This window comes from Lepus europaeus, chromosome 2 (assembly GCF_033115175.1).
Source record: "Lepus europaeus isolate LE1 chromosome 2, mLepTim1.pri, whole genome shotgun sequence".
NCBI classification, from domain to species: domain Eukaryota; kingdom Metazoa; phylum Chordata; class Mammalia; order Lagomorpha; family Leporidae; genus Lepus; species Lepus europaeus.
This window is the reverse complement of record NC_084828.1, coordinates 77742964-77767203: the sequence shown is the minus strand read 5'-3', so window position 1 is coordinate 77767203 and position 24240 is coordinate 77742964. Positions and strand designations below refer to the sequence as shown.

At 36.5% G+C, this 24240-nt stretch overlaps 1 protein-coding gene across 4 annotated transcripts in view; it reads right to left on the bottom strand.

The window, feature by feature from the left end:
• Nucleotides 1–24240, bottom strand: part of STXBP5L (syntaxin binding protein 5L) — a 443316-nt gene that overhangs the window by 14349 nt on the left and 404727 nt on the right. For 3 of the 4 annotated variants that reach the window (XM_062208715.1, XM_062208721.1, XM_062208733.1), the window contains 4 exons: nucleotides 20719–20889; nucleotides 14663–14902; nucleotides 9269–9629; nucleotides 6202–6367 (listed from right to left, as the gene is read on the bottom strand). In XM_062208715.1, coding sequence (XP_062064699.1) covers nucleotides 6202–6367; nucleotides 9269–9629; nucleotides 14663–14902; nucleotides 20719–20889 — 938 coding nt within the window. The remainder of the gene's footprint in view (nucleotides 1–6201; nucleotides 6368–9268; nucleotides 9630–14662; nucleotides 14903–20718; nucleotides 20890–24240) is intronic. The other variant, XM_062208727.1, reaches the window with a different exon arrangement.

The following is a 24240-nucleotide window of genomic DNA, read 5'->3' as shown; positions in this document are numbered from 1 at the left end:
AGATGGCTGACTAGGGTGCAGCCACACTAACTTCAGCTGCTCTGGGATACTAAAAAAACAGAAGAAGAACTATGTTTCCAGAGGTCTGATGGAAATTTTTTGGCAAAGAAGTGAAATAACAATGAAGACTCCGTGAGACATGAAGGAGAAAACAGAGACACTGCTGCAGCCAGCTGTACGGCACAGCCAGCTGCTGGCTGCAAGCCATCATCTTCCTGTGTCAAGGTAGGAAGAAATTGCTTCATGCCCTGTTGCTCAGAGTTTTAGCTGAGAGGGATTTCCACAGTCACCCACAGACTTATATGTCAGCCTGGGGAGGTGATTGGGGTCTGAGCAACTACCCAGCATTGAGCAGGGAAGCTATCTTGCTTCCTTCCCCTCCCTGACTCCTGCAGTGAGCCATACTTGGCAGTGAAAAGTTGGGCAGTCAAGAAGAGACACCATCCTCTTAGAAGTGAAAGGAGCCTGTGGCGATCTGTCACTGCTGATATTGCCTCAGGAAGAACCTTGCGGACTGTACTGATTTTGAGTCCGGTATGGAGCGCTAACGGTGGGCAGAGTGCCCACTTAACCCCATGAAGGGAAAGCATGCTGCCTCCTTCCCACCCCCGCAACAAGGGATCCCAGCAACAAGAAGGGAGAAGGTGCCATCTTGGTAAGGCAAGTGAAGGCAGCTGCAGTTGTGCATGTGCAATTAGGGGATTTTATCTGAGGGATAAATCCCTGGTCCTTACTGACTTTGAGTCTGGCCTGGAGGGTTGGCAGGCAGTGAGATGCCCACTTAAGCCTGTGAGATCTCCCCTCCCCTTATTCTATCATGGATGACTGTACTCAAAGTGCCAAGGTGGAACACCATCAGGCAGCATGTTCTGTGGATGCCTTGGTTTTCTCTGTGAACAGAGCAGGCTCATGAGAATGAGTGGGTCCCCTGCTCCCTGTGACTTTGGGAGGGCTATCCACTATGACTGTGGGAATTCTGTGACTGCACAGTAGGGGATGGGATATAGCTGTATCTATGGGCAATCACTGTGTCTGGCTTCAGAGGGTTAGAATTTCTTGAGTGCTTCGGGTGAGTCATTGTAGAGGGTTCTGTGCTTACACTGAGGACCTCAGAGATCCTTTGTACAGTTCATGAGCCTGTGTGGGTGGGGTGTGTAGCCACTGTGGGCCCACCCAAGGGACCTTGGCAGAGAGGAGGTGAGGCAGTGACCACACTAGCTGATGTGATCATACCCTCCACACTGCTGACCATAGAGGAGATCTATCATACACAACTAGGTGTCACCATGTACTCTCTTTTACCATTCCAGAGCACTCACTGGATCTCCCTGGCCTCACCCAGCAAACGTCTCTGAATAACCATCAAAGGGGCAGACACTCCACTAAGCCACAGAGGATTATTTCAAAGATAAAACCCATCAGTGGAGAAAACCAACAAGTGGTTCCACAAATTCCTAAAAATAAATGTAGAAATATGAGAAACATGAATAAGGCAGACAAAATGACTCCCCCAAAAGAACACAACATTTTTGTATTAGAATGTAAAGATGAAGACTGATGAAATGCTGAAAAGGATTTCAAAAGAATGATCATAAGATCAAAAACAATGAGAATCAAATTTATGAGTTAAAGAAATTCATTCATGATGTGTATGAAATATTTTTCCAAGAGATAAAGATATTGAAGAGAAATTCATCTGAAATATTAGAAATTAAGAATATCTCAAATAAAAAATATAGTGGTAAGCCTTAACAACAAACTTAGTGAGGCAGAATAAAGAATATCTGAGCTAGAAGACACATTTTTAGAAATATCTCAGACCAAAAAAAATTAGAAAAACTGAAAACAGTGTTCACGATTTATGGGTTACTATCAAATGACCTAACATACAGGTCCTAGGGATTCCTGAAGGTATAGAAAGACAGAATGTATTATAAGGGCTATTCAGTGAAAAAAATAGCAGAAAACATCCCTAATTTGGAGAAAGAAAGGAATATCCAAGTACAGGAAGCACATAGATGTTCTACTATTGTTTATTTGGATTTCTGCTGAACTTTTACTAGATTTCTGCCTTTGTATTGTTTTATAATGATGGCTATCTTTCTCTGTTTCTGTATGTTGCACATCTCCAGATATCACTTGTAAGGCTGGACAAGTGCTGAAAAATTTGATTTCTATTTGTTTAGAAGGTTTTTATTTCATCTTCATTTATAAATGAGAACTTTGCAGGGTAACAGTATTCTGGATTGATAGTTTTTTCTTGTAGGACTTGGACTATGTCTCTCCATTCTGTCTTAGCCTGTAAGGTTTCTGATGAGAAATGAGCTGTCAGTCTACTTGAAGATCCTCTGAAGGTAGTCTGACATTTTTTTCTTATGCACATTTTAGCATCTTTTATGTTTTACTGTTACAAGTTTGACTATAGTGTGTCTTGGTTCAACAGAAATCCAAACAATAGTAATATGTATGGAAAAATAGGCCCAAGTCATTTTTTTAACAATAAGGTTGAATGTAAATGGCCTAAATCATCCAGTTAAAAGTTACAGACTAGCTAAATGTATTAAAAAACAAAACCCATCCATTTGATGCCTGTAAGAAGCACACCCTACCAACAAAAATACACACAGACTGAAAGTGAAAGGATGGAAAAAGATATTCCATGGTAACGGAAAGCAAAAATGAGCAGGTGTAGCCATCCTAATACCTGATAAACTAGACTAACACAAAAACTGTTCAAAGAGACAAAGAAGGGCACTATGTAGTGATTAAGAGATCAATTCAACAAGAAAATGTGACTATCGTACATGTATATGCACCCATGTAGGGCACCTGGATATTTAAAACAAACGTTAATCAATATAAAGGGAGACATAGACTCCAATACTATAGTAATGGGGGACTTCAACATCCCACTTTCATTGATGGACAGACCAAACTAGACAAAAAGGCAACAAAGAAACAACAGAGATAATCTGCACTATAGCCAAATAGACTTAATTTATATTTACAGAACATTTCATCGCAAAGTGGAAGAATACATATTATTTTCATCAGTGCATTTAGCTTTCTCTAGGATAGACCATTTGCTAGGCCATAAAGCAAGTATCAAAAAATTCAAAAAACTGAAATCATACCATGTATCTTTTCTGACCACAATGGAATGAAGCTGCAAATTAACAACTTAAGAAATTCCAGAAAAAAAGCAAACACATGGAGATTGAACAACATGCTGCAGAACAAACAGTAGATCATATAAGAAATGAAAAATAAAAAAATTCTTGGAAGTGAATGAAGATGACAACAGTATATAACAAAACTTACAGATACAGATATAAGAGAGAGGTTCATAGCAATTAATGCCTACATCAAGAAATTGGAAAAGCATCAAATGAATGAGCTACCAATGTATCTGAAGGATCTAGAAAAACAACAACAAACTCCAAATTAGTAGGAGGAAGAAAATAATTGGAGAATAAACAAAATTGAAACCAAAAAAGATATAAAAGATCAGTGAAATGAAGAGTTGGCTATTTGAAACAAACAAACTTGATACACTATTGGCCCAACTAACCAAAAAAAAAAAAAAAAAAAAAAAAGAGAGAGAGAAAAAACCCAAATCAATGAAATCAGAGATGAACATGGAAATGTAACAATAATTACCATGGAAATAAAAAGAATCATCAGTGGCCGGCGCCGTGGCTCACTTGGCTAATCTTCTGCCTGCAGCACTGGCACCCTGGGTTCTAGTCCCAGTTGGGGCACCAGATTCTGTCCCAGCTATTCCTCTTCCAGTCCAGCTCTCTGCTGTGGCCCAGGAAGGCAGTAGAGGATGGCCCAAGTGCTTGGGCTCTGCACCCACATGGGAGACCAGGGGAAGCACCTGGCTCCTGGCTTCGGACTGGTGCAGCGCACCAGCTGTAGCAGCCATTTGTGGGGTGAACCAATGGAAGGAAGACCTTTCTGTCTCTCTCTCTCTCACTGTCTAACTCTGCCTGTCCAAAAAAAAAAAAAAAAAAAAAAAGAGAAAGAAAGAATCATCAGTAACTACTACAAACAGCTATATGCCAACTAATTGGAAAATCTAGAAGAAACAGATTTCTGGACATATACAACCTACAAAAAGTGAGTCATGAAGACATAGAAGATAGACCAATAACCAACATGGAGACTGAATTAGTAATAAAGGTCTTCCCAACAAAGAAAAGCCCAGGACCAGATGGCCTCACTGCTGAATTCTACCAAACTTAAAGGAGAACTGATTCCAATTCTTCTCAAATATTCAGAACAACTGAGAGGGAGGGAATCCTCCCAAACTCCTTCTATGAAGCCAGTATCACCTTAATTTCTAAACCTGAAAATAGTACAACAGAGAAAGAGAACTATAGACCAGTATACCTGATGAACATAGATGCAAAGATTCTCAACAAAATATTAGCTAATGGAGTACAACACCACAACAGAAAAGTCATTTACCTTGACCAACTGGGATTTATCCCTGGTATGCAGGGATGGTTCAACAAATGCAAATTAATAAATGTGATGTATCACATTACCAAATTGAAGAATAAAAACCATGTGATTATCTCAACAGATGCAGAGAAAGAATCTGATAAAATACAACATCCTTTCATGATAAAAACCTTAAGCAAATTTGGTATGGAAAGAACATTCCTTAACAAAATCAGGGCAATATATAATAAACCCACATCCAGTATTATATTGAATGAGGAAAAACTGGAAGTATTTCCACTAAGATTCAGAACCAGACAAGGATGCTCACTCTCACCATTGCTATTCAGAATAGTTCTAGAAGTTTTAGCCAGAGCCATTAGGTAAGAAAAAGAAATTAAAGGGATACAAATTGGAAGGAAGAAGTCAAATTATCCCTGTTTACAGATGACATGATCCTATATATAGTGTAACCAAAAGACTCCACCAAGACAGAATCAGAACTCATAAGAGAGGCTATTGGAACTGATAAGAGGCTATTGGAACTGATAAAGTTGCAGGATATAAAATTTACAAACAAAAATCAATAGCCTTTGTATACATACACAGTGGCATATCTGAGAAAGAACTTGTAAGATCAGCCCCATTCATAATAGCTACAACAAAATTTAAATACCTTGGAATAAATTTAATAAATATCATGTAATGTATTGGAGTGGAACTGACATTCTGAAATTTTATTGTTTACAGTCTTTGTCTATACTCTTGAGGAATAGTGGTTTTTCTACTTACTACTTGCTAACATCTTTATTTGGTGAAGGGTTAAGCTTGTGATTATAAAACAAATTGCAAGTATATCATTGTAAAAATTAAAAACATAAGAAAGGAAGGAGGAGGGAATATGGAGCATCAGCAAGAGGGAGAATAGGGTAGGAAGTATCATGTTCTTAAGTGTATACATATGAAATTCATGACATTTTTTCACCTTATATAAATATATTTTTTAAGTTCATGGAAAATGGAATGAAAATATAATTTTATTTTTGTGCACACAGTTTTTAAAAATCTAAACATAGCTTTTCCATGATAGAAATTCTCCTTGAATTTCTTGAAAAATCCTTGTAGTTCAGAGCTTATTTTCTTAACCTCTATATTATAATATGTTGGTTTTAGTTTCCTTATCTGTAAAATGAGGGAGTTGGATTAAATTTTAAGATGTTATTTAAAAATATTGTGCCATTTCTTACTTACTTGAAGTTAGATAGACTTTTATCCTGTTTGTAGGCTATTCTTACTGACATGATCCATTATGAATGCCCAATTCTAACCCACAGGAAATATACTTATTAGTGTGGCCCCTAATTAAAATTAAGATTTCCTCAAAAAGTCCATGGACTCCTTGTATTGCATACAAAATTTCTGTATATACAGATATATTTCTCATTCTGGGGGAGGGTTTGTAATCTTTCAGAACATTCTCCATGGGCAAAAAAAAAAAAAAAAAACAATAAACCAAACAACAAGACTAACTATTAATATGAATGATTTTTTTTTATATTTTCTCCCTCTTTATTTTTTCTGTGCATACTTGGAACCATACTAGTATTCAAAGCATTACAATAAAGAACATACATTCAAAACATGAGCTAGGAAAGGCATATTGTCTGATCTGATATTTTAGCTTTTAGACAACTCTCTCATTCTCTTTTAACAATCATGTACAATATGTTATCATAAATATGCCTGACATACCTGTAGATTATCACACATTTCTTGGCTGTAGGTTAACCGCTGAATTTCAGTGGGAGAGACAAGGTATAATGCCTGCCCTTCATTGCTAAAACAAAATGTCCGTGCTATCCGCATGTCTGTCAGTGGTAAATAATTAACATCCAACATTGGTCGAAGACTAGGTAGGCTGAATGGAAAAAAGTAAACTTAAATTTCATATTAGAGTTGTTAGACACAGATCTTTACATAAAAACAGCAATTACTTTATTATTATTTTATGGTTGTTTCTTTTTATTAACTTGAAGGGTCAGTGGTAACAAACTGGACTTTCACATAAAATAAACAAAATTGTGGAAATAGGCACATCTCTTGTATGATAATCCCCAAAGATGCTTAGCAAATGTCCTTAAAGGACTAAATGCAGTAGCCAGAAGTCTCAGGGACACTTTTTACAGCATTTCACAATATGATTATAGCTTCTAGTTATATCAGAAACACCACAGCTACAAAGTGTCTGACTGCACACTTAACTCTACTTAAGATAAAAAGTTTGAGTTTTGAGGAGGTTACACCATGACAGAAGCATGGAGGGGGGCCAGTTCACTGTGCTTGGAAATGGAGTGGCTTGGGTTCCCTGTTCCTTACACCCTCTATACCTAAGAAATGAAAATTACATATAACTTAGGGCACCTGCACTGAAGGCATGATTGATAAAGAAATACAGCCACAGCCACAGCTTTAAGGGAATGAAAATAAGTTATAAATAATAGATCCGAAGTTATACATCCAAATGAATACTGGACATCAGAAGTGTCTTACCCCGTAGCCATATACTTATCCTAATGTTATCGGTAGTAATTTTGCTAAAATATTCATCCGAATACTCTTTTGGATACCGTCATTAGAGCCAGTTTTACAACCACTGAAGAAAACCAGTGTCCTTGCTTTTAAAAATCACACTTCTGGCTGGCGCCGTGGCTCAACAGGCTAATCCTCCGCCTTGCGGCGCCGGCACACCGGGTTCTAGTCCCGGTCGGGGCACCGATCCTGTCCCGGTTGCCCCTCTTCCAGGCCAGCTCTCTGCTGTGGCCAGGGAGTGCAGTGGAGGATGGCCCAAGTGTTTGGGCTCTGCACCCCATGGGAGACCAGGAGAAGCACCTGGCTCCTGCCATCGGAACAGCGCGGTGCGCCGGCCGCAGTGCGCTACCGCGGCGGCCATTAGAGGGTGAACCAACGGCAAAGGAAGACCTTTCTCTCTGTCTCTCTCTCTCTCACTGTCCACTCTGCCTGTCAAAAATAAAAAAAATAATAAAAAAAAATCACACTTCTAATGTCAACGGGGATAAAGGCCCTTGTAATTAAACCTTAAATTTTGAAACAATCTTACTGATTCTAACTGAGCACAATGATTGTAAATTATTCCAGCTCAAAAACTAGCACCTCAAAGAAAAAGTACTGATTTCTTTTATCAGAGCAGTTTGTGACTATAGCAAGCCCTAGAACTTTAGTAAATAAAATGAAGCCTGAAACCTATGATATTGGAACAAGCTTTTCATGACATTCTAGCACTGTGCTGGCCAACATGGTAGCCACTAACCATGTCTGGCTATTTAGAGCAACTGCTATGTGGCTAATCTGAAATGAGATGCACTATAAGTATACATTACACAATGGATTTTAAAGGCTTTTGTATGAAAAAAGAATTATCTATATCTAAAACATGTATTAATAATGATATGTTAAAGTACTTCGGGTAACTAAGATCCTTAACACATGAGTCCAAAACAAATCCAGTTAAACTTCTTTTGGTGAATTTTTCTGATTGGCTACATGTTGTGTGAAATATAAGAAAAGAATGTGTCATCATTGCAGCTAGGAAGAGCAAAAGAGCAAATCAATTCCAAAGTCTAGCAAATGAATGGTTTTAAAATTTAAAAAAAAATTTTTTTCTATGTTGGGATACTTTTTAAAGAAATATAGTGAGGTTAACTAATGGTTCTCATTAAAGTTGCTGGTATATCCATGTTGGAGAATTTGTACATAGAAAAGCCTCTGTTATCCTCTACTCTAAAACTTGGTTCTGGGTCCGCATACATCAAAGCTTAAGCAATTGTTAGCCACTTGCCATCTATCAGTAAACTAGGACTTGAGGAGATTGTGCTCCAAACTGTTATATTCTAGAAATGTGACAAGTGACTAGAAAATTCACTTACATAATTTCTATTATGGTATTTACATTCCCTTTGTATTATAATTACTTGTATACCACTTTAATATTAAGGGTTAGGATCATGTTTTACTAATTTTTTATATCATTCACAGGCCTTCCCAATGCTTAACTGTCTCACTGATTTTGGAACTATGTGAGATTTTAAGAATAGCAGTGACTTCTACATAATATATGTTTTTAACTGCTTGCTGAATGCATAAAATCATAAGGTAATAATTTTCAAATCTTGCAAGTTTTGTCTCATTGCAGTAATGGTGGAATGCAATTTCACAGCTTGCATCTTATTTTCCAAATGTCTTAAGATGTTTAGTATACTGTTAGTTGCTGACTTCATTTCTTCCTAAAGTTATAACCTTAGGCAAATTTGTTAATTTTAATTTATTAATGGATTTTAAATGGAGGATGCAAGTAATACTGTATTTTCCTATGTCCTAGAGAAGCTGTGGGTCAAATGAATTTCTGTATTGTAAAATCCTTGCATGGACTGTGAAACACAGTAATGGTTAAGTTCTTTTTCTTGTAGTTTACTCTAATTTTATGTGCCTAGCACAACACCTGAGAGATTACATCTGCTCAATAAATGTTTGTTGAACAAATACGTGAGTGGCTGGAGAATCATTCTTTCCATAAGTTCCTTGGTGTCAACTGAAAATACATATTTCATTCACAATGTCAAACATTTTTAGCACAGGCAACACACACACACACACACATACATATCCAAAAAACAAAGAAGTCAAACTCTCATCAAATTCACATCACATCACATTCACAGATGTAATGAAACAATACTTTTTAGAATTGCACACCTTGCTAAAATTGCCATGATTACAAAAAATTTATAAAGAAGGCAAGTACCTCATTATCATGATATGCCCATTAGCACAAAAGCATGTCAGGCAGGCACTGTTACACATGACCACCACATCTGCCTGTAGTATGAAAGATGTCTCAGTGATGTTATGAACATAAAGGCAAGTCTGAGAAGGCAGTGAGAAGACTTTGGCTTGTTTTTCTGAGCATATTATTGCATACTGATTATCTCCTATTTCTTGGGCTACAGAGGAAGAGTTCATGACCAGTTTCCTTCTCCAAGATTTTTCATTTTCATCTATGTTGTTTGGATCCCTCCAAACTTCATATGGTGGTTGCATTAGTCCGCCAGTTCGGTCCATACAAGAGAATGTTAGCACAGCTCCTTTTAATGAGAGGAATGTACCTATAAGAACAATTTCCATCATTGGCATGTGAAATTCTTTTGAAAACAGCTACTACTTATCTATGAGCAATAAATGCTATACATTATGATAATTTAAATTTGTAGTCTCATAATATTGTAGTAAAATATACAAATCAGTATATTTGTGAGTATACTTGTTTCAATAACTTTTAGTATATTAGGCCTTAAAAGAGCCTAATACACTAATTTATTAAATCCCCTCATTATATTAGTGAGTAAACAAGACCTTGAAAGATGATAAGATTTATGTTGTCACTTAGCAAGTTAGTGGTTAATCCTGGACTAGAATTCAGATTTCCTGACTAACTCAGGGTTCTTTCATGTACTCTATAGTATCATTAAAATTGTTTTTTACAAAGCAAATTTAAGATAATGTATAACTTTCATTTAATAACATAAATTCAGCTGAAAATGATCACATAATCTGATTGTATTTTATTATTTCATAGGTTTATTTGCTATAAAAATTTGTTCTCTAATGAAACTGAACACTTGGAATAAATTTCATGAGATTTCAATATGTAGAATTTATGCTAGTAATTTTAATTCTATGAAAATGACAAAAACAATACTGTCAATTCTTGGGCAGGCTTATGCATCTTTATATAGAAAAGGGGCTTACTCACTTAGATTTTCCAAGATTGACCATCCTGCCAGATCATTACCAATGAAATATTTTTTACCAGACTTGGAGGACAGTATGCTACAAAGCTTAGGAAGTAACTTGGGCTATATTGATCTGTGGATATTTCCAGACTCTGATTTAAGGAGAACCCCAGTAGCCCTCTTTTATTCTTTATCCATTTATATCATGTTGAGAGATCATGAGTATTAGCCCAGGCTGACAGGCCTCAATAGATGTGAAAAGTGAAGACTGACAGATAAAAATACATTCCATTTAGAATGTAGTTTACCTACATTTTAAAGTACTTAAAATTTATCAAATTCAAAATATATTTTTGGATGATGTAACATTTAAGTTGTATTTTAAAATCCATTTTAAAAGTAAGAAATCTGTCACTCTCTTACAAGATTGAATGAAGAGGATAGAGGAATAGAGGTCCAGGTGCTTCACTCTAAGGGACAAGATACAAAAACAAAACAAAACCGAAAAAAGTGACCCAACACTGTGTGTAAAAAATAATGCCAAAAGCTATGAAGAATGATTTAATTAGAATCCATATGGAATTGATAATGCTGTCTGACTATGTAGTATCTACTTTTTTTCTCATTAAACTTTGTTTTAATGGGTCTCAAAATTCTGTGACAGATTTTTGTTCAAGTTGTTTCCATTAAAAAGTGCTGATTTTAAAAGTTAGTAATTTAAAACTGCCATGCACAAAATACCAAAACATTCTCCTTTCCTTCCGAAGGTTTTACAGTGCACTGTTATCATGAACCAGTCTTTTGCTATTAAAGTTAAATGGCCAATTGAGACAATGGAAACATGGTGGGCTCGATGGGCTAAGGTTCTAGTGGGGATTAAGAATTGTTAAAGTTTAATGCCACTCTTAGGATCATTGGTTACTATCCTTACCCTGTCTTTATTGACCTTGTCTAAATATGATCAGAGTCGGCAAATTTGGAAGGCTTCCATAGCCTTGGCAACTCATGACGACAGCCTAGGGTGGTTACTGGCGCCATAAACTAGAGTGTCAATTTGTTGGGTCAACAACAAGAGCCACTGTGCACTTGCTCCTCATGTGGGATCTCTGTCCTTAATGTGCTGTACATTTTGATTTAATGCTATAACTAGTACTCAAACAGTATGTTTCACTTTGTGTTTCTATGTGGGTGCAAACTGTTGAAATCTTTATACTAAATTGATCTTCTGTATATAAAGAGAATTGAAAATGAATCTTGATGTGAATGGAAGGGGAGAGGGAGTGGGAGAGGAGAGGGGAGGGTTGAGGGTGGGAGGGAAGTTATGGGAGGGGGAAGCCATTGTAATCCATAAGCTGTACATTGGAAATTTATATTCATTAAATAAAAGTTAAAAAAATAGAAAACAACAACAACAAAAAAAGAATTGTTAAAGTTAATAATTAAAGCCTGAAGGAGTCTCAGCTGAACTATTTACATTCCCTTTCCCTTATATACTTTACTGAAACCTTACTTTTCTCTCAACTTCCATGGGCCTTCTCAATAACTAGAATGTAAGTTCTTTGTATACAGAAACTTTGTATGATTGCATGACTTGTTTATTACTTTTTCTCCAGTGTCTATTAGTATAACTGTTTGGACAGTGTTCCTAATGTTGGCTTTGACAAGAGTTATTAACCTTTACTTGCTTTTTTCCTATCTAACTCATAGTCACTTAAGGTGTGCTAGATACTGTTAGAAGCAGAGCTACATTTGTTAAGAAACCAAGAGAGCTTAAGCTTTATGGCTGGACTGGAAGTGAAACAGCCAGGACATGAACTGGCACCCATACAGGATGCTGGCACTACAGGTGGCGGCTTTACCTACTATGCCACAGCACCGGCCCTGAATACAACTTCCTATTACATATCATTGAACAGGTAAGGAAAAAGCTTCCAAGTATTTACAAACCAGTTCAAGAGTTAGTTATCATTTATTGTCTGTTTGCTAGGAATATCAAACAACTTCTCTATGATACTGAAAGATCTATTTTATTAGTTCCAATGATTATTTCTATACTATGATACAGAAAATCACAGTGGTAGAATATTCATTAGCAATTTGTCTTTAAATTATGACTTTAAATTTATGTGCCACAGAAATTGATTTAACCTTTAAACTTATGAGGAATGCCTGGCACATTATCAGCTATCCAGTACATATAATTGGATATTGATTTAAAGAACAGGTTAAATTAATAATTAAAAAGCCGTGGCCGGTGCCACGGCTCAATAGGCTAATCCTCTGCCTTGCGGCATCAGCACACCGGGTTCTAGTCCCAGTTGGGGCGCCGGATTCTGTCCCAGTTGCCCCTCTTCCAGGCCAGCTCTCTGCTATGGCCCAGGAGTGCAGTGGAGGATGGCCCAAGTCCTTGGGCCATGCCACATGGGAGACAAGGAGAAGCACCTGGCTCCTGGCTTTGGATCAGCAAGATGCGCCGGCTGCAGCAGCCATTGGAGGGTGAACCAACGGCAAAAAGGAAGACCTTTCTCTCTGTCTCTCTCTCTCTCTCTCACTGTCCACTCTGCCTGTCCCCTCCCCCCCCCCCCCAAAAAAAAAAGCCGTAACTGGCGCCAGTGCTGTGGCATAGTGGGTGAAGCTGCCACTTGTGATGCTGGAATCCCATATGGGTGTTGATTTGAGTTCCAGTTGCTCTGCTTCTGATACAGCTTTCTGCTAATGTGCCTGGGAAAGCAGTGGAAGATGGCCCAAGTACTTGGGGCTCTGCACTGATGTGGGAGACCTGGAAGTAGCTCCTGGCTTCAGACTGGCCCAGCTCTGGCCATTGAAGCCACGTGGGGAGTGAACCAGCAGATGAAAGATCTCTCTCTCTCCTTGTCTCTCTCTCTCTGTAACTCTGCCTTTCACTTAAATAAATAAATCTTTTATTAAAAAATAAAAATATAAAGCCATAATCTCAATTCTTTTGGCTCAGTATAAAAGTATTGTGTATATTTCCTTCAAATTAGTTAATAAAGGAATTTTTCTCACTGTGAAATAAATGAGCATGTTTAAAATAAATAATATTAACAGATTAGCTTTTTAAACACAGTGCACCGATCTGAATTTGCCAAACTTCTGACTCTTCCACCTAAACTCTATCTATGTGAAATTGGTACACTAGTTAACCAGGAAAGCACAACTCTAACCTGCCATACCATGTACATTATTTTAAAATAAAATCCATCATCCTACATATCAGTGATTTTTTAACTTAAAAATTTGGAAAATATTTATTGGGAATATAGTACAGTAAAATTAGTGATAAGAACACATTTCAAAATGGATGGAAATGGAGATCATTATGCTAAGTTAAATATTTTAGATCAAGAAAGACAAATATCGGCTGGCACCGCGGCTCACTAGGCTAATCCTCCGCCTTGCGGCGCCGGCACACCGGGTTCTAGTCCCGGTCGGGGCGCTGGTTTTGTCCTGGCTGCCCCTCTTCCAGGCCAGCTCTCTGCTGTGGCCAGGGAGTGCAGTGGAGGATGGCTCAAGTGCTTGGGCCCTGCACCCCATGGGAGACCAGGATAGGCACCTGGCTCCTGCCATCGGATCAGCGCAGTGCGCTGGCCGCAGCGCGCCAGCTGCGGCGGCCATTGGAGGGTGAACCAACGGCAAAGGAAGACCTTTCTCTCTGTCTCTCTGTCACTGTCCACTCTGCCTGTCAAAAAAAAAAAAAAAAAGACAAATATCACATTTCCTATTATTTGTGGAAGTTAAAATATACAGAGTATAAAAAATATTCAAAGAATAACAGGAGGACTCACACTTAGCCATTCTCTAAAAGGCGGGGAGGGGAGATAATTCAAGGAGGACATAACATATGATTTATAGCAACATCACTTATAACTTAGGTCAAATTCTCTAGGCATCAGAGTAAAAAGGAAAATAATTGTGTGGCATGTCTTTGTAACAAGATGGGAAGATTATAAAATATCTTAGAAATCTACCTTAGGTCGGACAGCTTCTACTTTTAAGTATTCTTTCTTCAACAATGACAAAAATATTCATATGCTCTGATCTGGCATAGAACTTTGGAAAATGTTTCAATTTATTAAAAATAAATTTAATTTTCACATTAAAGTCTCCTTCAGTGCTTTTTGTAAACATATTTCCTAAGGCATTGGTTGGGTTGGCAGTGCCATAGTTTACTATCATAGAAATGGTTGTACTCTTTTACACTGAAGGAAAGGTAAGTTACCATATGGCAAATGTTAGGACAGTATATGATTAATGAAATTCTGGATAGCTTCTATTATAAAAATACTTTTATTCCTTTGTCCCAAATCAATATAGATTCACTTTTTACCATACTTTATATATAAAATTGAAAAATTAATGATGAAGGAATAAATGAATATTCTTACCACTTGGTAATACCACGACCGGCTCTGTAAACCTTTGTTCATCTGCTAATGGTAGATTTAGGGAGATGATTAACACCATTCCCAGACTAGTTCCAACAAACAGACAAGGGGAGATGGTAGAATCATTTTTCCGTGCAAAGGATTCCATGAAATATAGTGCTGTAATGGCTTCTTTAGAATCTTTGTCAATACTGGAGATACTAGAGCTTCTGGAACGATTATAGGAATTTTCACGGGTTTCTATGGAAATTTAAAAAATTAAGGGTTAGTATATTTTTACAATGAATCAAATCAGACTTGATACATGAAAACCAAAATTATGAGAGGGAAGTAGAATTTCATTCTTTGTTAACTGACCTGGAAGGCAGCTTATCTAGTTCACCAGCTTTTTTTTTTTTTTTGCTTTCAATATGGAGAGTCTAAAGTCCAGACATATAAATCATAAACTTAGGAAGAATTAGGATTAAAATTTGAGTTTCCTGAGTTTCAGCTCATTATTTTTTCCCTCTCTACATTACTTTACATGTTCATTGAAATTCTTTAATTTGGAAAAATGATTTAGCCTAAGTAGTCAAAATTATAAGAATTTCTGACACTATTTTAATTGTACTTCCCTCCTATTTCTTAACTGTTGCAAGTATTCTTAATGTTTTCTTGGTATTTCCCAATTACCAACAATATTGTAACCACTGACATGAAAGGCCTTATCTGGACTGCAATCTACTGTGGAAAACACATAAAAATTGAAGGTATCAACGGCTAAATGCAAATGTTATCTTCCAAATTGCCTACCTTGAATCCAAATCCAATTTTACTTTGCCTATGGCCAAATAAAGAGTTTTGGACTATGCTATCCTGTTGCTATAAGTAATCTTTCTGAGAGGTCTTTAGCACACTTAAAGGAAACTGGCTTTTTGTTCTGTTGCTCATCTTGCATGTGTGCACATTCTAACAAACATAAACTCACCCATATAGTTAAATATTAGTGGGCTGTACTGTTCTTATAATCTCTCCAGAGTACGTTTCTTATATTCTCTTTTGATTGCTGTAATTCTCCTTTTCCTCTTGATAGGTACAAATGTGACTCATAATCATTTTCTTGCTATAAGAGACTAAATATATGTTCATCAGACTACTCTTTTTTTCAGGAAAACAAAATACAGAATTTTTGGCATGGACATCTGGCCTTGCAGTTAAAATGCCAGTTGGGATGCCCACGACTCACACTGAAATATTTGGGTTTGATTCCTTGCTCTGGTTTCCTGATTCCAGCTTCCTGTTGATGCTGACTTTGGGAGGCAGTGGTCATGGTCAAGTAATTGAGTTCTTGCCAATCATTTGGAAGATCTGGATCAAGCTACAGGTTCCCAGTTTTGGCCTTTGCTAGGAGCCATTGTAGGCATCTGGGATATGAATGAATAAATGGAAGCTCTGTCTCTCAAATAAATGAGTAATTTAAAAAATGTAACATTATTAATATCCCTTTTTTACTCATTATCAAACTTATTTATTTATTTTTAAAGATTTTATTTATTTATTTGAGAGGTAGAGTTACAGACAGAGAGAAAAAGACAGAAAGGTCTTCCATCCACTGGTTCATTCCCCAAATGGCCTCAACCACTGGAGCTGAGCCTATCTGGAGCCTGGAGCCTGGAGCCTGGAGCCGGAGCTTCTTCTGGATCCTCCCACATGAGTGAAGGGCTCAAGCATTTGGGCCATTTCTCATTGCTTTCTCAGGCCATAAGCAGAGAAGTTGATCAAAGACACAAATCAGTGCTCATATGGGATGCTGGTGCCACAGGCAGAGACTTAGCCTACTAACTATTATCAAATTTATAAAAATAATAATTTGTTATAGAATTTAGATATTATAGGAAGATATGAAATAATATATTTTAGATTTGAAGACAATCTTAGTTATTTTCCCAGAATCTAGCACAAATCAAAGGCAGAAATACCTAAAACTCAAAATTCCACACTTTTATTACGTTGTTAAACGTGCTACCTTTTTTGTAACTAATATACCTTGTTTCTATTATAATAATCCTTGCTACTGCATGTCTCCAAAATATTTCCATTCATGGTTTATCATAATTCAAGGTTCATACTCAGACACATAAGAGAGATAACATCATTATCTTTATGTCCATGGACCAGAGTAAGTATAACATAATGTCAAAGAAATAAAAACTGAAAAATAAATTTTATTTGCAAATTTTTTTAAGAAAATATAATTATAAAAAATTTTAAGGGACAGTAAATGGGATAGTATAAAATTACTAAAGCAAATATTCCTAAAATTATTTTTTTTCTCTTTCCCTAAAGTTCTTTTTTTCTGAAGATCTATTTTATTCATCTGAAAAGCAGAATTACAGAGAGAGAGACAGAAAGAGATATCGATCTTCCATCCTCTAGTTCACTCCCCAAATAGCCACAATGGCTGGGGGTGGAGCAGGCCAGGTTGAAGTAAGTAGCATGGAACTCCATCCAGATGACCCCATGTGGGTGGCAGGAGACCAAGTACTTGGGCTATCTGCTGCTGCTTTCCCAGGCACATTAGCAGGGAGTTGGATTGGAAGTTGAGCAGCTGGGACTCAAATTGGCAATCATATGGGATGCCTGGGTGGCAGCTTAACCCACTGTACCACAATGCTGCCCCCTCTCTAAAGTTCTTTCAACAACACAATATTTTTTCTATGAAAAAACTTCTAATTTCTAGTGTTTGGTTTACTTTACTTTTGGCTTACTTTACTCCCTTTCTCCACACTCATTATATATGTAAGCAAATAGTCTTTACTTTTAAAAACATATACAGGCTAAAGATCCAAGATGGCTGAATAGTGAGACAATGTACTGACCACAGCCGAAGAAGGCTACGATAAAATCAAAGGAAGGTCAACATTTCAAGGGAACTGAGAGAAATTTTCAGCCGCAGCACCAGTTGCACCCTCCTAGTGGGACCTGAGGAAGGGCCCACTCACATCACACAGGCCTAGAGCCTTAGCAATGTGTGCCACAAGCCCCAGTATGGCCCCCTTTGTTTCCCACAGTGCCAAGAAAAAGGCCCTGGCTGTAACAATCCCTAGTGTGACACCAAATTTTTAGGACTGAAGATACACACCCACCCTAGGAAGGCCACATTCACTTCAAAATCACACTCCTAAACCTATGACTAGACCACCATGTATACTTTTTTGACTCTCATTCTATACAGTACTGGAAATTTTAGTAAGAGCAATTGGGGAGAGGAGAGAAATAAAGGGTATAAAATTGGAAAGAAGTTAAATTACTCATGTTTGCAGATGATATGATGTTGTACCTGGAAAAACCTAAATGAACATTCCTCCAAAAAGCTATTAAAACCGATAAACCAATTCAGTAAAGTTGTAGATTATAAAATTAATATACAAAACCCAGTACCTTTTTGTATATATAAATGATGAACTTACTGAAAGAGAAATCAAGGAACAAATCTTACTTGTAGTAGACATAAAAATAAAATATTTAGGAATAAATTTAACCAAAAAAATAAAAGATCTTTATGATGAAAATGATAAAACATTGATGAAAGAAATCACCAGTGACACAAAAAATAGAGAGATATTCCTTGCTCATGTTTTGGAAGGATATCATTAAAATGTCTTTTCAAACTAAAGCAATCTATAGATTCAATGCAATCACTACCACAATACCAATGACATTCTTTACACAATTAGAAAAAAAATTCCTAAAATTCATATGGCATCACAGAAGACCCATGATAGCCAAGGCGATCCTGAGCAAAAAAAAAAAAAAAGAATCAAGCTGCATGTATTACAATACTTGACTTCAAATCATACTACAAAGCTATAGTAATTAAAGCTGCACGGACTGGTGTAAAAACTGACACAAAGATCACTGGAATAGAGAATCCAGAAATCAATCCATGTACATACAACCTACTGATTTTTACTAAAGTGTCCAGACTATCCATTAGAGAAAAGATATCTCTTCAATAAATGGCACTAGAAAGTCTGGATGTATATATGTAGAAGAATGAAATTAGATCTCTACCTCTCACAGTATACAAAAATCAACTCAAGATGGATCACAGACCTAAATTTAAGACCTGAGACTATGATATTACTGGAAGAAAAAGTAGGGGAAACACTTCAAGACATTAGTATAGGTAATTACTTCTTGGACAAGAACCCCCAAAGGCACAGGCAACAAAAGCAAAAATACAAATGGGATTATATCAAATTTGGAAGCTTCTTACAGTAAATGAAACAATCAATAGAGTGAAGAGACACCCAGCAGAATGTGTAAAAAATACATTTGCAAGCTACCTATCTGACAAAGAATATCCAGAATATATCACCAACTCGAATATGTCAATAACCAAAAAACAACAAATCCAGTTAAGAAATGGACAAAGACTCACAATAGACAGTTCGCAAACGAAGAACTACAAATGGCCAACAAATATGTGAAAGAATACTACCCATTGGGTAAAGAAGGCTAGCCATTAGGGGAATCCAAATCAAAACCACAAATATATACCTCACCCCTCTCACAACGGCCATTTTCTAAAAGACAGATAGTAATAAGTACTGGAGAGGATGTTCAGAAGGGGAAACTCTTATACAATATTGGTGGGAATGTAAATTACTGCCATCACTGTGGAAAAAGAGTATCGAGATTTTTTAATTTTCTTTCAGTACCAATAAGTCTTAATTTATTCATTGCATTTTCCCAGGGAAAGGAGAAGGGATGGGAGTGTCAGCTCATGTGTTACAAATATTTCTTTAAAAACTAGAGATAGACTTGCCATATGACCCAGCTATCCCACTACTTGGTATATACCCAAAAGACATGAACACATTGTATAAAAGAGATACCTGCGGCATGTTTACAGCAGCACTGTTAACAACAGCCAAAATATGGAACCAACCAAGGTTTCTATAATCAGATAAGTGGTTAAATAAAATGTGCCTGTATACATATAAACACACAATGGAATATTTTTCAGCAATAAAAAAGAATGACATTCTAGCATCTGCATTAAAATGGATACAAACTGAAGGACATCATGTTGAGTGGAATAAGCTGCATACAGAAATATTAATATTGCCTGTTCTCTCTTATATGTGGGAGCTAAAATTAAAAAAAAATAAAAAAACAAAATAAAAAAGAGAAATGCCTTTGTGTCAGTATTGCTGCAAATATATTTTTGTCAAACTTTGTTTTGTATCTCTGCCAAACCAATGGTTAAGAGTGATATACTACTATAGTTTTAATTATCTGTGATTATTTTAAAATTTACTGGATATGAGTGAAATGGACATCATTCAGTTGATTACTATTTGTAGCTCTTGTCTATATTCCTGCTGAACTATGGTCTTTGTACTTTCTACTTGTTGAACTCTTTATTTAGTGTAGCAAGCCTTTATAATAATGTAAATTAAAAATCTGTTATTTCAGGAATTAAAAATGGAAGGAAAGAGGGAAAGAAGGAAGGAAGAAAAAAGGAGGAGGGAGGGAAGTATCATATTCTTAGAACTATATCTATGAAGTACATATAGTCTGTTCTCTTTGTATTTTATCATATTAACATAATAATTTATGAGAATTTTGTTGTAGTAATTATCATGCATTTGCCGTGACCCTGAGAATAATGTATTAGTAAATTCCTTAAGAAAAACTAAAAAAAATAAGATACCTAAATGAAGATTAAAAATTTTAGGATTTAGTATCTTTCATTTTTTGGTTATATTCATTTAACAATTGAGGAAATTTAGGTTGTAAGACATTAAGTAATTATATTTAGACAGCAACACTATAAGGATTACTATTGAGTTTGAGATAAACTCAAATATTACTGGAAGGCAGAGAAAGGATAGGGGCAAAGGTCTCACTTTGCACAGCAGGCAGGAGGAGCCTACCCATAAATAGAGCCTTCTAGTTTTAGAGATGAAGAAGACTGTGTAGATAGGAATGGATTTGTTTCCCAGCTCCCATTATGATGGCAAATCAAATTTTAACTAGACTTATAATACTTAATGTGTTTAACCTACCTTCTGTTGTAACTGGTAAAGAAATCTCCATGCAAGCAGCTGACTGTGCCTTTCGAAATGGTGGTCTTCCAGGACCCCAGCGATTTACTTTAGAAACATCAGCGCTAGAAAGCCGTTTTCCAGAACCGCAGCTCTGAGAAGTTGGACTTGTGCAGTGTCCATTTACATGGTCTATACCAAGGGGAGGAAGGCAGCATAAATATCACAATTAAATCTTATACAGGAATTTAAATGTGTTGGTTAACAAATAAAGAGGAACAGGAATTTATTCCCAAACCATATGACTATAAGGACGTCTTCCAAAAGTACATGGAAAATGTGTATTACAGGGGCCTCACTATGATGTAGCAGGTGAAGCCTCTGCCTGTGAACCTGGCATATGGGCACTGGTTCATGTCCTGGCTGCTTTAGTTGCAATCCAGCTCCCTGACAGTGGCCTGGGAAAGGCAGTGGCGGATGGCCCAAGTGCTTAGGCTCCTATTACTCCACCTGGGAGACCTGGATGAAGTTCCTGACTTTGGCCTGGCTCAGTCCTGACCACTCTTGCCATCTGGGGAGTGAACCAGTGGATGGAAAATGTGTACTATAAAAAACTACGCATGGATTTCAAAAATTTTCGGCATCAAAATAAGCTTACCTTTAAATTTCATTTTCCATGAACTTTTTGAAGCACCTTTGTGTTTTCAAATTTAGTCATAATTTAATAGCTGATAATTTCAGAAGATATTATTAAGTCTATAATTAATTACTGTCATTTGACTAGTTAACATCATTTATAATTTATTCTATACCTCCACTACATATTTATCACTTAACAGCATTATGAAATAGATTATCATATTGGACTTCTTGCTGTATAATTTAAGTATACACCAGTTTATTTAAGTTTTGGAAGTCCTTTAAGTGCTTTTATTCAAAATGTAGATTGTAAGTATCTTATTGTGCAGTTTAGAGTGGTAGAATAAGAATACTGGTTCTGGAACTAGATTGTCTGCACTCAAATCCCAATTCTGCCACTCACCAATTCTATAAATTACTAAAGTTTTCATGCTTTGGTTTCCTCTTTTGTAAATCTGGAGTATTATTACCTACCTCATGGAATTCTTGTGATACATGTATGTGTGTGAGAATACATATCACATGCAAGAGTACATGCTGGCAAAAAGCTGATTCTGAAAAAATTTTATTATTGTCATTTTTATACCAGATTATAAAACTGTTCATGTCTAAGACAGCAGTATAGTTCATTTACAGCTTGTGAGTTTTTCTCTGTTTTGATATACCTTAACAAACCTGGCAATGCACTAAAATATTTCTTCTTATTTTCCTTAATGATAATAAATTGTATTTGAAACATTACCTTATAGCTCTGCAATATGCAGAATGTTTGTTAAAGCAATTAACACGCATTAAAATGTGAGTCTTTGGTCATTCAAAGAACAATCGAGTTAATGGAAAAGAATCATGCTTAATGGCTATGTTGGCAAACGGGAACTGACACTCAAGAGTCACTCCGTTACAACCTTTCTGTCTTAAAGTTTGAAAACCTAAAATCACATTTCCTACATCCCCTGCAAACTATTAAAAGGATGAAAATTTGTCTTCACCATTTAAATATGTGCTGAAATATTTTCCAATTTTTAAAAAATTAGAATTTAACATTCATCAAATACTAAAACATTCATCAAATGCTGGGAATTTTATACACATTATCTTATTTAATCTTCATAAGAACTATGCAGCATCGATGCTTTTATTATTATAGATATTGCAGATGAGGAAACTGAAGCTCAGAAAAAAGGATTTGGAAAAATTTATCATATCATGTAAGTAATAATAATGGAGACAGGATTCTAATCCAGATTTTCTCACTTTGTATCTGTAAACACTGGTCTACAGGGTCAGCTAAAAAATTTGGGAAGCAGTAGAAATTTTAAAGACATATTTTGTGGAGTTTAGGAGGCACATAAAATTCATACAGATCTAAGTCTTTCAGAACCAGTCATCTCCCATACTGATGTATGTCTCAGAAATCCATGCTAGAGACAGAAATATCCCGTGAATTAGCCATGGGGAAGCTGAAATTGAAATCTCCATATCTATTTCTCTATATAGTTTCATAAATAATAACACTGAAGTCAAGATATAGAACTAATGACTTAATGTAAGTTGGAAAATGGCAACACTTTGGGAATACAAATCTGTCCTTTCCACAAACAGTTTGTTCTAGGCTTCACCTCTTGTCCAGAGACAGAAAGCAGATTAGTGGTTGCCAAGCACTTGGTGGTGGTAGGAGGATTATCATTTACTAGATTTGGAAGTTGTATTTGAGATGATGAAAAAGTTCTGGAAATGGATACTAGAGATGGTTGTACAATATGGTAAATATATTTAATGTCTCTGGATTGTGTACCTAAAATGCTTACAAGGATAAATTTGTTATCAATATTTTATTACATTAAAAAGACTGCAAGTCTATACCACGTCATTATTGACTTTTGAGTGGCAAAATTATAAAGCTCTAACCTTCCTTCCTCTTTACTCTGATTGAATTGTGCAATAGATATATATTTAATGATGAGGGGGCAATATGTATAACTGTCCTAGTTAATAAAAGTGCATCAGCTTACAGTATATCTGGGTTTTGTTACAGAGGAAAGTTCTCCAGAGTAAGCCATAGATCTCTGGATGGTGTGTTCTGCTTCCAGAAGGTCATGTGCAGCATGGCCCCAGACCCATTTATATACAAGATGCCCACTAGCCTCTGGAGTAGCTAAACCAACATAGCATGGTCAGGGCTGGGCCAGACCGAAGCCAGGAGCCAGGAGTTTCATCCCAGTCTCTCATACAGGGGTAGAGGCCCAGTCACTTGGGTCATCTTCTTCTGCTTTCCCAGGTGCATTAGCAGGGAGCAGTGCTGGAAGTGGAGCAAGTGGGACTTGAATCAGTGCTTATATGGGATGCTGGCACTGCAGGTGGTGGCTTTACTTGCTATGTCACAGAACAAGCCCCAATATATTTTATTTCTAACAAGCTTTATCAATTTTAAGACCTTGATCTCTGGCCGTGCTAAGGTTTCAGTGGCTGTCTGCATGGAATAGGCCTGTCCACAACCTGTGGTATTGCAATGGGCAGAAGGATCCCCAAAGCTGGTTGTGGAGCAGCTTGTCCACCACAAATGAGAAACTGCCAAGCACAGAGACCAAGGAATTCCAAATTGTTTCCTGAATTGATGCCATCAGAATCTTCAAGTACAAATCTCTGCTAAAGGTGGCACAGACTGCCCTAACAGTGATATTCTTGCCATATTAATTCATGTTAAAATCATAAAATTAAAAATCCTATTTATTTGGAGATGAGAAATGCTTATATTTTTGTTAACATGAGAAACAAGAATTTTTCAATAAATATAAAAATGTTAGACATACAGCAATTCCCCATGAATTTGGCAATCAACTCCTAAAATATTAACTACTTAAAGATTCTAAATGCTTAAGTAGTCAACATATGAGGTTCTCAGAG